At 35.7% G+C, this 16575-nt stretch overlaps 1 protein-coding gene across 7 annotated transcripts in view; it reads right to left on the bottom strand.

Moving 5' to 3' along the window:
- Positions 1–1734: 1734 nt before the first annotated feature.
- Positions 1735–16575, bottom strand: part of NRXN1 (neurexin 1) — a 1005506-nt gene continuing 990665 nt past the window's right edge. For all 7 annotated transcript variants that reach the window (XM_081100745.1, XM_081100749.1, XM_081100746.1 and 4 more), the window contains one exon: positions 1735–3347. In XM_081100745.1, coding sequence (XP_080956871.1) covers positions 3040–3347 — 308 coding nt within the window. In that variant the 3' untranslated portion in view covers positions 1735–3039. The remainder of the gene's footprint in view (positions 3348–16575) is intronic.

Genomic DNA, 16575 nt, shown 5'->3' with positions numbered 1-16575 from the left:
TTTTCTGTGTTATTCTGTCTCCAAATCATGCCGCATATACTTTTTTAAAAAAAATCAATAAATCCACAGTTGTATTAAGAAATATTTTATTAACAAAACAGTAAATTCCACTTGCTTAGCATTTCCAATAATGGATAAATTGGCCTTGCAACAAAAAAACAAAACAAACAAAACCTTTAGATACCCAGTCACACATAGCACTAGAAGGGGTGGGTCATGTGGCCTTTGACCACATCACACATTATTGTAATATTTGTTGTTTTTTTTTAAAAAAGGTAACACATTACATGGATAAAAAAGAAGCAGATTCAATCAGAAAAGTTAGTCTAGAGATGTAATCAAATTTATGCCAGGTAGTGTGAAATCCTCTATTATTTGCAAACTGTGTATGGAACCCTGATACTTTTGATGTGAAGATTTTACTCATGTCTTTTTCTCTCCCTAGCTCATGTTCCTCTCTTTCTCCACTTTAAAATAAGGAAGGAAAAAAAATGCTAGATTTTGTGTAGGCCAATAGCATTAGTAATATTTTTACTGACAATATAAGATTACATCACTGCATGAAATTTTAAAATTTATGTTGGAAAGAAACATTGGAATCATTCCACAACACTACTTCATAGATATACTGCTTAAAAATACCATTATTGATTTTCTATCATAGTTCAATCTTTCCAGGTGGAAACTAGGTCAAGTTCCATAGATCAAATGGAAAAGCAACCATTTCTTTTTATAACCTCAAATGTAAATTAGTGGTTTCATATTTACCCTCTTATTTCACTGGCTTTCCCTGAGTAAGACTGAATGAGAGGGGGGAAAAACACAAAACATGAACATTTTTAACCTAGCAAATGAAAAAAAATCTGAAACACAAGTAATGGATATTAAATTTTAGTTTTATACCTCTACTTTCTGGGTCATGAAAAGCCTTTATAACTTTTCATTTACAACAATTACTTGGCAACCATAGATATTGGTGATTTGCTATGTTTCTAAGGTGCTGTATGTCTGAAATCCAGGCCACTTCTTGGCTTTTTATATTCATCAACTAACGTGTTATAAAAGATGTTTTGCATTTTTTGCCTTTGCTGATTAAAGCTAATTGTAATGGTTTTCTTCTCTTCCTTGAAATCTAATATCATTTTTGGAGATGTTAAAGTAATGCAATCAATTTATACTGAGGCATCACCTTCCAATCTAATAATGCACTTCTTTTGCATTACCTTCTCATATTGGTAATTTATTGCTATGAACATCATTGAAACAATATGCAAAAACAAATGTATAACCTATACTTTTCCTACCATTTAATGTGTTCAATTAAAACTATTTAATGATATATATGTAAAACCACAAAAGTTAAAATATGGTCAATAATCAACAAATAGGGAATCAAAACTTCCTGAAAATACTTTTAGTTGAGAAAGTGTTTACTTTCCAAAATCTTTATCATGCACATTAGGTTCAGAGAAAAAAAATATAAAGTTTTCAATTGTAGCAATCAGATGAAGGTGTATATCAACCAATTTTACTTCCATAACCTCCCCACCTAATGGTTTATATCCATGCATCAAGATACCATTGGTATTCTATTTGATAAGAAAAGGTTCCATTTCACTAGGGAAATATCTCCTTGGGGTTTCTTGGGACCATGATCTCAATGAAGCAAATCACCCCACTTGTCATCAATACCTTGGCACAACTATCTTCCTTCCTGCTTTTCATTTTGTCAGTAAATATTTGTTAGTATCTGTATGTTTGGGTCTTTCATTATATCTGATAGATTACTCTGAATTCATGTGTGTGTATGTGTGTGTACATCTTTGATTGTGAATAGTGAATGTATGTGGAAATGTATTTTGGGAAGAAAAAAGATTAGAAGATACATATGTATAGCTTTTACCTTCTAATTCACACCTTTCATACAAATACTAAAACTTAACTGCAACAGAATGAAGGCTGTACATGTAAGAAAAAATGTAGCTGAAACTTTTTATATACATTCATACATATCTTTCTTAGAATAAACACTACATTGTAACTTTATTTTAAAAAGTAAGTAATTGTGGCAATTTATAATGATGGCCAAAAAAATCAAAAACAACCCTGAAATAATTGTTGCTCCAATGTCATAAAACTCCCTATAATTAGCAACACTTATAACATTTAATTTACCAAAAATGGCTGAAGAGCAGAGATATATTTTGCATTTTCTATACAACAGGCTATAAAACATCACTTAACCACAGTCCAGAAAGCACACAGAGATGGATTTTATATAAACATATGTAGTAACATATTAAGCGTGCATGAAAATTTCCCAATGATCGCATCTATGCCCTCTTGTTTTTGTTCTGAAATTTTAGTGTGATAATGTGCCTTATATTTCACAATGTTGAAAATAAGGCCTCCATACTTTTTTTTTCCCTCTCACAATCATAAAGGGGCTTTTTGAATGTGTTCCTACACAAGTCTTCAAAAAAGCCAGCACTTTGCTTCAAATGTAAATTCCAACCACTGCTCCATTTGCGCCAGGCAGCAAATTCTTAAGGATTTGCAGGTCGAGTCACTCAAAATGCCACAGTCTTCTCTGGCAATAGGACTATCTGACTTCTCGGGAAAGCGCTAGCACTTTGGCTAAATCCAGGATCATAGGTAGCTTCTTTTGTGTGTGTTGTGTTTTGTGTTGTGCCTCGATGTTGTAATACTCCTTTGCTTTATGAATGCGTGCGGTCATCACTGTCTTTTAGAAATGTTCCAGCAACATAAAGACAGGCAGAGTAAATGAAAACACTGTGGATGTTAGGGAATTTATTGGCCCCTGTTTTTTAAATTTTTATTTATTTTTCTTTTTTTGGAGAAACAAGAGCATGAGATACTTGTTTTTTTTTTATTTTTTAAAAACAGTCTTTCCTTCCTGATTGCATTCCCTGTCTTCTTTTGTATGTGCTTCATAAAAAGGAAAGTAAATAAGTTTATATTATGTCTCAGATAAAATGAAGACTATTTCTATACAAGGGTCCTTTTAAGATCTTGGAATCAGACGTAATACTCTTTATCCTTGTTCTTCTTATTTTTGTTGGCGCTCTTCGCACTGCTGGGCTGTTTCTCCTTTACAACAGCCCCATTGGACTGTGCTGAGTTACTGATGTAGTTTCGACTCTCGTCCACGTGGTATGAGCCTTCATCCCGGTTTCTGTACTTGTACATGGCATAGAGGAGGATGAGGATGCACAGGGCGGCAGCGGCTACTATGCCTACCACCATGCCCGTGGTGCTGCTGGACTCCCGGATCACTTCTGCGGAGCCTGGGTATGGCTCTCTGCCCCCTGCCCGGGTTGGGTTGGCTATAGGAAAGGGGAGAAAAAAACACACACAGAGTGATTATCGAGTTCCTTGAATGCCAACAGTTACCTTCTATTTCCCTGACTAATGGAAAAGCACCTGCTGCTTTAGAAAGAGTAGGCCGCTGTGAAGTGTGGAATCCCCACGCCTCAGGGCCACTAAAAAACTGGTGACAATGAATCAAAGCACTTGGTGAGAGATTGGTTGCCATCTGTTCTTTCTCACAGATCAGTTTTGTTAACAAGGTCTTGTAAGTGCAGCCCCAAAGGGCCATGTTGGTGTGTTAGGTGAAAAACCATAAACCCAGCATGGAAAATAAAATCATAATGACCCTACCTTGAAATATTGGAGGGTATCAGTTTCAGAATCCAACTGATGTTAATATAGAACCCTTGGAGGTAACCCTAGACTCTGAATCAGGATAGCTAAATTTAGGACTATTTATGCAATCATATTGCCTCCTACAGTATTCAATATAGTATTGAAAAATAAAATAACTCAGACATTTTGAATAATCTAAATATCTGCTTGTAAAAGTATGATTTTAGTCACAACTTTACAAACTAAAACAAAATTAATTCCTTTTTCTGTTGGAGGTTTATTTGTATGGATGGATGGGAATTAATTCATTGGTTGCAGTTGAATGATCACCAAAACCAAATTTGGGAGGTTAAAATAAATGATTTTTCCTCAGTTTTATAGACCATCCATATTGGTTTATATGAGTCAAAACTTGGTACCTAATAGAAGACAATAAATAAAGGACTGGCTAGCCCTGTTTTATTCAACTGGTAAAACCCTTTTTAATGTTCCCAAAGTATAAAGAGTAACAAAGCTCTTCCTTTGGTCAGGAAATGAGTTTTGGGATGCCACACTGTCTTTCCAAGGCCCCATCAGGCACTGAAGTTGACTGTAGAAAGGGAGAAAACATGCTGCGATTTGGCTTACAGATCAGGGAGGCGAAGGTGACTCTTTTCTTGTACATAATACACTTAAAAATTTGTTGAAAGAATTTAAAAGAGTAGGAACTATAGAGAGAGATGATTCCATCCCACTTCTCTCTAATGCTAGTCATTTTTCTGTATGAATTGTTTTCTTTTTCTGAATCTTCACCCTCTCCCTTGTCTTAAAAAATCATTACTTTACAGATGTAATGGGTTAATTTTTCAAAACTTTGTAAGTAATGCAGAATGAATTTAAATCATCAACAGATTGCATATATAGCAAATATGTATGCATGTGGATGTATACACACAGCAGAAATGGAATAATTGAAGAAGACTGAGATTGGACTTTTATATCACTACTATTCAACATTATGTAGTAATTATTATTTTTAACTATTTCTACAAAAGTTCCTATTCCTGGGATTGATTCACCAACTGTAACTCTAGACTGCTTTATAATTTCGTTTTCAGACGTCACCAAGATTTCTTCTGTCTTCATGTGAATTTCTTGCAGTCATTTTCCTTCCCTTCTCTGAACAGAGCCTTGCAAATATAGTCACTTACAAAGTCATAGCTTTCAGTCTCAAAGCAGCGATAGGCTGTGTTCTGAGAGACAAAATGTAGCAGGCGAAACATTTCTTTGTTGAGTATGTCACTGCTTGTTTTACAAAGGACCAGGTAATGTCGCTGAACAAGCCTTGGCGTGGCTTCTGTGGCCAAGGCGGAGGAGACCAAGACTGTAATCCACAGCATTTGATTACAGGAAATGAATTTCCTCCCCAGAAGAACAGGACCTACTGCAGGAGCGCTGTCACCACCTGACCAACCAAAGGCCGCACTTTCTCTTTCAAATACAGTCGTCCTGGCCAAACTCTGCCAATTAGCTCAGCTGCTAACATTCACTAAATGGCAACTTCCTACCTGCTCATTGGGAGGAGTTTTCTTTTGCCAGGGTGTCACAAGATCTGAAAGGGGACCTTTACTTAAATATTACCTAAGCCTCTTCTCCCCACCAGGTGGGATGCTTTCATTTTCAACACATTTTCATAATCATCTCATTCTGTTTGTCAGAAAGGAATGGGGAGAGCGGAGATAAAATCCTATTCATATAGCTCACAACAGCAAGGATTGAGAGTTTTAATGGAATTCTAGGTTTAAATGTTCTTTCCTAAGGGCGGCGGGATATATATATATATATATATATATATATATATATATGTATATATGTATATATATATATATGTATATATATATATATGTATATATATATATATATGTATATATATATATATATATATATATATATATATCCCACAGAAATCTGTATTATTGGTGAACTATCTCATCCAAGAATTTTAATCTTAATTTATCTGTTTAAATACTTTTAATATATTTTCACAAGGAAAGCATAAGCAGCATACCATCCATTTGATGTTAAAACTAGAATATGATTGCAAAGACCTAAGAAAAGCCTCAAATGCTTCTATTTTGCCATATAGCCATTTGAAAAGGACCTCATATTTAAGGGAAATACTTATGTTTTTAGCAATTCCAGACAAAATGTGGATTAAATCACATATAGGCCTAAAAATAGCTCTGTAACCCATGTGAACATAAAGATTCTAAATGTCATGTTTTTTAAATAATCTATAAACACACACACACACACCAAACCCAATGAAGGAATTTTATCCCTTTTCTTCTGGTCAACATTAAAAAATTAATACCACAGGTATTTTATAGGCCTACTTGGAATATGCAGTTGCTTTTTATCTAATTGATTATTCAATAACCTTTATTTTTCTGCTTCAAATTTGAAGGCTAAGTGACCTTTACTCTAAGTTTAGAAGTATTAATAATAGTAAGTAAAGGCCCAGCTAGCCCACTAAAGTGTTAATGGGATATCTCTCCTAGATGTGCGATAAAAAGCTAGAGACATTTGCATATATTCTTGAATTATAAATTTGGCTTTGTGTATTGATTGTCATTAGTGGTTTATTTTGATGATCACTGAAAAGTATATGGGGAAATTTCATTAATTTAAATGTAGAGAATAGTATAAATGGCTCAAAAAGTTAAATGCCTTCTTACATAATTTGGTTAAAATTTTACATAAAAAAGAAATGCAGTCATCTTTTAACCATTTATGACAATGCAAACAATAATTTAATCAGAGAAATCCATAAAAATTTCTTAAATTTCATGGGCTTGTGAATTTTGCATTCGTTTAAATGTGATAATAAACTAAATCAAGATATTTTAGATAATTAAAGCAATCTACATCTTTTCCCTAATAGTGTTAAGAAATAAAGGAACTCCAATTTATTTTTACTCTGTCACCCTTTCTTTGTCCCAACATTTGATGAGAACACTTAAAAAACGGGTAAAAAGATGGAGGGAAGCTAAAAGAATGGCATACATGCAAATTAGTAATAAGCCTTGAATGGTCAAAAGGTGACTGATTTGTAAGTAACACTTAGCTAATGTAGCCAATTCATTATATCAGGCACAGAGGCAAAAGGAGCCCAGGTCAATGGAAAATTTCAATAGGACTGATGATGGGCAGGCACATAGGTACTACTTAGTGTGACTGGAAATAGGCAAGTATTCAACTGCATCAGTGGTGGCACACGTATTTTGGTTAAAGTTTAGGGCACTAGCAATAAAAAAAAAAGAGTAGAAATATTCTAAACATTTAGTTCCATTTATATTTTCTAATTTTAATAATTCTATTCATATATTGAAATCATGACTTACACACAATTTGTGTGAACACTGTAACAATAGGTGCTTTTACTTACTAAAGGTTTCCCACATAATTCTGCTTTATCCCTGTTTTACAGAAGAATGCCCACCACCACATACCCCTGAATCCACTGGGGTGCTGTGTACATTGCCAGGTCTATTACATGTGGGGAAAGCACATATGCATTTCTTGATGGCAATATGAATACTTGAGTTTTGCTGCCATTTTTGCTTAAATGAGTCAGAAGGTATTCACTGAACTGGCAAGGGCAAAGAGCTGTCACAGGAATTTAACCTCTTTCCCGTAAGATACTTTTCACCCAAAAGGCTATGGAGATATTCCTGGGAACAGACAGCATTATCTTAAAGGGCAAATGAAAATGATTTTTAATTCTGTCTCTCTCAAATATTTGGCAAGATCCTGATGGTTTCTAGAAGTTTTTCACATGGTCTGCTTTGGCCCAGGTTTATTAAGAATCCTCTATGCTAGCTCTATGAATTTTCTTGTTTTTCATTGTCTAATTAATATTGTGATTCCTTAGGTAGGCATAGCCTTTCCAGTGTTAGGATAGTTATTAACATATCTCCACATTAAACCCTAAAACCAGTTTATTTGTATCAGATAATGATTCATGATGCAGAAGATATACCCCAGTGCCTTAGTGTATTTGTTGCTTTGCATAAAAATGTTAAAATATTTAAAATTTTAACTAATCCTTAAATTTGCTGAGATAATTATTTTAAACTACCGTGACAGGAAAATAAATTGTCCTAATTGATGTTCTTTCTTTCTTTTTGACAGTCCCTGGCACTGTATCTGTGAAAGAACATTTCCCCAAGTAGGAACTAATTTAGGTCCAGTTAACAAACACCAGGAGACAAACATGTTTGAGAGACACAGTAGGCTGTAGTGCAGAGAATTATTTGTGACAGGTCTCGTTTCTTCCAGCTCTTCTGTCATCACACCTACGCTGCTCTCTATTCTTCCTCCCCCGTAGGCCCCCTCTCTACCTCTTCTGTGTGACTCTCTCCCAGCTCATGACTTAGTTTTGAAGGTGGTTTTCAGAGTGTATAGTGGGTGCGTCCCTGCCCATTCTCAGGTAAATGAAAGTCAGGCCAGTAGGGGTCAGCACTTTTTGCCTCTGGGGTAAGTGCACTCCTCAGCAAGGTGTTAAATGAGTGACAAAGCTTAGTGCCAAGTTCCTAATTTCAAAGCATAATATAAAATAGTCCTTACTGTCCAAAACATCTCAATGTGATTGACTGTTCACCAGACATGGGCTTTGTGTTTTATACTGCCATGCTTTCCTTTAAAATTTAACTTCCTAAATTTGTTTAAAGAATACAATTATATGCTTTATCAGAAGGAATAATATTATCAAGTAAAAAAAAAAAAAGATGGGGATCTGAGCAGCACATTGAGCCATTAAGCTTTACTAGAGCCTCTATATATTGCTTTGTCACTATTTGTTTCTAGTCTTAGCCAAACCTGGAGTATAAAGCCCACATTTCCTTAGCAAAATGATTCTCAACTGAAGTTCTAAAATAACTTTGCATTATGAAAGGTAAATTTTTGAACATTAATGAATCTCTCCAAAGAGGTTTCACTTTGCAATAGAAAGCCTTCAGCACACCTTAGCTGTTCTTTCTGAGATTGGAAACATGGCAATAGAAAATTGCCATTAAATATAAATTGCTCTTGGTTTACGTTTTTGTAACACTGCACGAGAAAGGATGCTTAAAGCCCTAACTCCTGTCACATAGAATGAGGGTTTGGTGGATGACTGTGGGACCTTATATTTCCATTGATGAGTTTACCAAAGCAATAACCATGCCACAAGATGCTCTTTTTATCACTCAAATTGTCATTTTTATGAAACTACTTTGTATACTTGGATGAGCTGTTCTTTCACTATAATCTTATTATATTTATGTTGTTTCCAAAGTTGGCTTTGTAGGGCAAGACTGTAGTTTCCAGGCAATTTTTATTGCTGATTTTATTTCTTCAATATAGACTGTTAGTATATAGGTATGTCATCAACCATGACCTTGTCATATCAAGAATGAAACTAGAGTTTCACTAGAAACTGATGACAATGAAAATATAGCTTTTCAGCGTTAACAAAAAAATTGTAAGAGACTTCCAATCTTCAGAAATAATTCTCTCTCTCTCTCTCTCTCTCTCTCTCTATATATATATATATATATATATATATATGCCATTCTGCTACCTGGAATTGTTAGATAGCCTGTCTTACAATAATTCTTTTTAAAAACTATTGGTAAGATGCATTTACTTAATTTTTTTTCACTAAGAGTCTTTCAGTAATCTTTATCAAAGATTAAATTAAAAGTAATCAATATTATATTTCTGTCTCCATCCCATGTAGGAAAAGGAGCTGCCTAAAATGATCTCATTAGACCAGAGTTCTGTACTGTGTTTTAATAGATGTGGAAGTTATTACAATTCTAGCCTAGCCTTGAAAATGGTTTCAGATTTATGGGGAAAGATTTGACTTTTCCAGTATCCAGTTTTATTAATAATGTGAAAAAGAAAATTGGAATTGTAGGCTCCTGGGGTGTTTGTGAATTGAGATTAGTATAGTTTTTTTCTCTAGAAAATAAAGTTTATTCTTCTTTTCATTTTAGTGCTTCAGTACAACATGGGTCAGAAGAAACTCCGATGCAACCACTTACAAGAACACGTGTTTAAATATCACAGTTGCAAGAAAGAAGGTAGGTAAATATTTATATGGCGCACATAAATATCAACATTACCACAGTTGCAAGAAATCAGGTAAGCAATGTTTTTTATGGCATGCACTGATATCGACACACACTATGGTTTTATGCGAGGTGATGGATGCTGTCAAATCCCTCCCTTTATGCCAACTCCACCCATGATCTGAACATTCTGAATATAGGAAAAAAGGCTGGAGAGGGGACATGTCTGAAGCATCTTAGCCCTTCCAATGAACTGGAGATTCAGAAAGAACTTGGAAATCAATAAGCCCTTACTACCTCCATGGCTGCTGGGTCTGGTATTTTCCTCTGTTACTTTCAAAGCCACCAAGGCACATGTTTGAAGGGAAGTGCAGAGGCTACCACTGTGGGATTGAGAGGAGCATTATCTTCACCAGAAATGTAGATATTGCATGCTAGACACAGAAAAACTCATCCTGTGCCTGGAGGACAGATTGCATCACATAGACAGAAAATGCAATGAACACACACACCTTGGGTGACTTTGGGCACATTGAAACTAGTAGAACACACATATCCCTCATCTCTGGGGGAAGCCATAGGGTCATGGGATTTACAGAGACTATTCTTCAATTTCTCTATACTTTGTGTAAACGGTGTGTCCACAGCTTAGTTATCTGCAGGCTCCTTAAACTTGTTGCCTGGTCATGGTGACTGACAGATTTTATTAGAACCCTTGAAAGTATCAGGGTGTTTACTAAAGTACCAGTGTGCCTACTATTCTTAAGGTCTTCCAAAGTCTGCCCACAACTATCTATTAAAATTTGTCTTCCCCAGTCTCCTCCATATACCAGTTGAAATTCTGCCCAGCTCCCACAATCATTTTTCTTCTGCCTGACTGAATACTGCCATTCCTCATGACCCAGTTTGAATGCCTCGTCTTTTATGAAGTTTTCCCTAAGACTCTTCATTCTATCTGTTAATAAATATATAGTGAGCAGTAGGTATGTTCCCGGGATTGCACTAGCTACTGCGGGTGAAGTAGATAACCAAACTCACTTGACACCTACCCTCGTGGACCTTGAAATATAATAAGGAAAATGGATATATAACACAGAATCACAAAGTTGAACTTAAAGCAGTATCTGGAATATGTATGATGAAGAAAAATGGTAGGGGCCATGCAGGAGCAGAACAACGATCTCTGCTTGATAGTGAGGTGTCAGGAAGACTTTCCTGAGTTTGTGACATTTATGCCGAGACATGGAAAATGAGTGGAGAGTAGTCAAATGAAAAGTGCACAGAACAGACTTCTAATGAGAAGGAATAGCATGTGGAATGACATTGAGGAAGGAACGAGTTTGCTTTTCAGAAACTAAACAAAAGCCAGAGTGGCTACAGCATTGTAAGTTTTGTAGGAGAATGAGAAAAAAATTTTTGAAGGTAGGTATGAAACTTAACACAGATCATAGACTATGCAATGAAATCATACAAGCTGAGATCAGCACATTTGACACCATAAATAATAACAATTTGATGTGAAACAAAGGTGTCACTAAAAAAGTAAAAATGCAAAAGAGAAAGGAGAGGAGAAATACTGCTGTCCATATGAAAGACACATATCTCTCAGATACAAAAAAAGATAACCCACTGGGAGAATGGACAAAAATACACTCGGCCAATTGGAAAACAGAAGACCCAAATAGGTTATTAAATGCAGGACCAGATGATCAATTTCATTAGAATAGAAATCAAAATAAAAGAAGGAGATTTAAAAAACCTCACAAATTTTAAGGAAAAAAAGAAGAAAGAAATAGTGGTATGGTAAATGGTAGTATTATAAATGCTACAGGGTGTTTGTTAAAATGTTGTTTGTGAGTAAGAAAAAGGATAACAAAAGTTCAGCAACAATGCTTCATTGAATAAATAGTCACACCCATAGTCTAGAGAATATTGATAGAGTTAAAAATAATTGTTACAGTCAAATCTGTTGACCTGAAGATGTCCATAATATATTAGGAAAAGAGAAAAACAAATTAAATCATATATCATACTTTCATTTTATAAGGTGAGAAAGAGAAAAACAACCCTGCATTTATGGTAAAAGGTGTGTGAAAGAGGCCTGCTAAGTTGTTATCATTGCTTAATGTATGAAGATAGAAAAAAAATTAAAATTTTTCACAAATATCATGTGAATAACAATTTACCAGGGACCATATAAGACATTGAGGATACCAAGGTACCCAAGACAGCCATGATTCTAATTTTTTAAAACTTACAACATATGGTTTCATTCATATGTGGGATATAAAACCAAAAGCAACAAAAAAGGGAGAAAAAACCTTATAGATGATGGTTAGCAGAGGGAAGGGGGCTAGTAAAGAGGGTCAAATATATGGTGAGGAAAGATTTGCCTCTGGGTTGTGGGCACACAATGCAACATACAGACCATGTATCATAGAAGTGTATACTAGAAACCTATATGACCTTACTAACCAGTGTCACCCCAACAAATTTAATTTAAAAGGAAATTATTAAGAGATTACAGTTACTGGTTCAAAAGAGATTTTAAAAATTAGAGTTCCTATGTAACTCTTAAATGTTATTAGAGTATATTTTAGGATTTCTTGTTGCAAAGAGCAAAGAGTGTATTTTTTACTGAATCAAAAAGAATTAGAGTTTCTATATAAGTCTTAAACACTTTAAAAAAAACTTTTGGTATATCAGAAATAAACAGAAAATCTAAGAAAACAATTTTAAATTTAAAAAATTCAATAGCACAAGGAATCATAAAAATTGGGTAGTAAGAGAGACAATGAAGGGAAAAGATTTAGAAAGTAAAGAACTATGAATACAAGGGGTTTGGGGAGACACTTAAGGAGAATGATCAAGGCTCTAGTGAACCCTGAAAGGTCACTGAGGATTTCTGAAGAAGGAAGACATGAGCTAGTAAGAATAGAACCAAGAAGACTTACATTTTATTTCTATTGGTTTGTTTCTTCTCTTCCAGGCAAGATTGCTAGTCTTTGATAGTTTCCAGTGACTCTATTTCTACCACCCCGCTTCCTATATTTAATGAAGATGGGACACAATAACTGTAAAATATATGTTTTCTGACTGATTAGAGGAAGAGATTTTTGTAAGTTTATAAATTTTCAGGAATAGATTGGGTGAATGTAACCATTAAGAAAGTGTGAAAGAAATTTGGTTTCAAGGTTTTAGTTATAGTAATAAGCAACTGGGCAAGAAACTGGCAGTAACATTGCATATCTCTTTACTTTCCTAACTCCCCCCTCCTAAATATCTTCAGTAAAATAACTTAAATATGACCTTTATATAATTAAATCAGAAATCACCTTTCCTGTGCTTAGGTGAATTGAGATGAATGTGCATCGATGAAAATATCATGTCTGCATTTATTTCCCTATGTCTCCAAGTAATATGAGCTTAGTTACAATGACTAATTCAGTTTTTATTTGAATTTATTAGGGTAACATTTGTTATAATACTGTACAAATTTCAGGTATACAATTCTATAATACATCTTCTGTATATTGCATTGTGTGCTCACCACCCAAAGTATATTCTCTTCTGTCGTCATATATTTGAACACCTTTACCCTCTTTGTCTTCTCCCTCTCCTCCCTTCTCCTCTAGTAACCACCACACGGTTGTCTGTGTCTATGAGTGTGTTTGGTTTTTTCTTGCTTTGTTTCATTTCCCATGTGTAAGTGAAATCATATGGTTCTTGTCCTTTGTCTGACTTATATCGTATAGCACGATACTCTCAAGATCCATCCATAGTGTTGTGAATGGCAATATTTCATCTTTTTTAAAAAAATGTTTTATTGATTTTTTACAGAGAAGAAAAGAGAGGGTTAGAGAGTTAGAAACATCGATCAGCTGCCTCCTGCACACCTCCAACTGGGGATGTGCCCACAACTAAGGTACATGCCCTTGACCGGAATCAAACCTGGGACCCTTCAGTCCCCAGGCCGACACTCTATCCAGTGAGCCAAACCGGTTAGGGCTCATCTTTTTTTTTTTTTTAAGTCAGCCAAATTATAGCCTTCATTTTGAATCATTTCAGTGTCTCATTTACATCAAAATCATCTGACACTCACAGCACCGCAAATAGTTGGGAACTAACTTGGAACTCCTTTCTCAAATTCAGCAGAGTAGCTGAAGTTTCTAGGGTACTTTTTATTCCTGCTGAGTTTAGGGTGATAAATTTGAAAAGGGCATCATCAGTCAGGTCAAACTTTCCATAATTTTCAAGCAGGAGGAAAACCATATAGGCAATAATTGAGAAAATCCGTTTCAAAGTTAGGGAGCCTGGAGAGTCTTGTGTGTGTTTCATCAAAATGTATTACATTTTAGAAAGTGGGAGAAGAGCTATATTTTGAAATGTAGAAGACACTCTCCATTACTCATTTCCAATCCACTAAACTCTTGCATAACAAAATAGTGTTTTTTGCTGGAAACTCATTGACTAAAATACCCAGAAATGCATACACCCAGAAATCACTTTTCTTAAGATGCAATTCACATTTTTACATAGAGAAAGCTTACCAATCAATCTTTACACAAATACAGGGGATTAATTCAAAGGAATCATCAAATCTTAAACCAGTAATTTGGGGGAACCTGATTATAGGAAGACAAAAATGGCAGCACAATGATTATAGCTAGGTTAATAGGAGAGTGTATGTGTGTGTTATAGGCACACACATGTGAATAATGCACTTTCCTTCCAATTATCTGACAGAAGTAGCAATAGTCACCTCTCTCCACCCCTCATAATTTATAAGTCAGAGTTTTTGAAAAGCTCCAGGAAAGATTTCACAATACCTTGGGGTTAAGTTACTTAAATATATTGGATTATCAAAACTCTCTTTCTTAAGTTTCTCCCTAATATTGCAAGGATTTACCCTTAGTAGAGATATTTTCACATGATTTAATTGTCAAATGATATTCAACAAGGCTATTATAACTTCTGACTCAGTGCATTTTCTTATTTTATTTAGTTAACAACTGTTACCTTTACGGAATTATTATTATATGGTAGGCTCTGTGCACTTCACACAAATCATCTAATTTATTCTTCATAACACCAGCATGATACAGGTATTTTTCTTTATAGGAAAGGGAAATGAGTCTCAGGTTATGTTATCTAGGCTTCATAAATGTCACAGCAGAAATTACAACTTGGGTATGTCTGTTCTAGTTTTAGACATTCAATGCATCTGCATTTATGACTGCAGAATGATTTATTAATATTCCCAATTTTATCCTTTTCTGTAGAATTGAGCACTTTAGGCCTCCTTTCTAGTTTTACCCCTTCCAGCCACACTCCACTGTACCTCCTGCCATCTATCCGCCCTTTCTTTCCAGTGAAGAAGTTTGCATTCCCGCAGAATCTTAGGAAAGCCAGGGATAGGAAGCATATCAGACATTAGGTTCTATTCTAGGCATTGCAACTAACTTGCTGAGTTGACCCATAGCAACTCATTATCCTCTGCTACCACGTTTTCATCAGCAACATAAGGGCCATACATTATTTACCTCCCAGGGTCTTTGTGAGGATCAGACCAGGTAGGACAATCAATGTGAAAGTGCTATGGAAAAAACAGTGATGGTCCAATTCTTTTCCCTGTGTCTGCCACACAAAAGGTATTGAATCACCAGCTGTTCCAACAAGTAGACAATTCTGCAGTATGTACTGCACGCCATGGCTCAGTCCGTTGTGACAGGGCCATGAAGGACATTATCCCCATGGGGGTCACTGTATTCAGGGACTTTCCTCTCATGCACGGAGGCTCTGTGAATTCAGGTGGCAAATGGCCATTTACATTGCAGGACATGATTCAGGCCATTAATTGTCATGCTGCGTATGGATCTTGTTTCTGTGTATCTGCGAAACATACTATCTTTACAGATTGGTGCTCTCTGGTACCTATGCATGGAGTGAATTATACCTCTCCCTCTTTCAAAATTTTATGATGAATTTTAGGTTTTTAGGTCTCATGAAATCAATCACCCGAGACCACTCTTTGGTAATAATTGAAAGCAAAGCTTATTATCTTGGAAATCATAAGTCTTGTTTAGGTTTTAGGGTCTGTTTCTAAAATTGTTAGGTCAGTTCTCTTCCGTCCCCTTTCACCTGCTCTGGACTTGCATGGTGTACCCTGGAGGAAATTGCAAGGGTCCCGGTCATTCTGGGTAAGGAGGCAGTGCACAGTTTTCCTGATTTTAAAACTGGGTCTACTCACTTCGGGTGATGGTTTTTATATTCCTGTCAGGAAGCTATTGCTGTCTCAATTTTCTTTTGTTGGAGAAAGATCACATTCTTTCTGGGGAAAGTGCAATAGCTGAGGTGAAAGATGAGACAGCTTCCCCACTGAGCCCATTAGAAGGAATCGTGTTAAGCCTAGAATTGGGAACTATGGAAGGCAAGCCATCCATCATGGGGGAAGGGTGTGTGGTGGGTAAGCCCGGATAAGCCAAGCTGCCCAACGTGTTCCTGAATGTTGGAGGAGGAAGGGGACGCAGATTATAAGAACAGGCAACAAAGCTAATCATCCCTTTCTCAAAAGCACTGTGTGGCAGAGACCTGCATTTTTTTCCCTCCAGAAATAAGGATAGTAGATGATATGTACCCTCTTCCCATCCTAGCCGCCTCAACTTCTCTAGTGGAAACTAGCTCTTGTCTTGTTAGTTTCCTCCTGGCTACTGAGAAAAAGCTTTATGCTGATGGAATTCAGAAATAGTTTTTAAAACTTAGATGCTAAAGGGCCAAATACTAACATTTTCCTTTCTTCCCTGAGATGCAGTTT

Source organism: Myotis nattereri, assembly GCF_964212035.1.
Source record: "Myotis nattereri genome assembly, chromosome: 10".
NCBI classification, from domain to species: Eukaryota; Metazoa; Chordata; class Mammalia; order Chiroptera; family Vespertilionidae; genus Myotis; species Myotis nattereri.
This window is presented reverse-complemented; position numbering and strand designations above follow the sequence as displayed.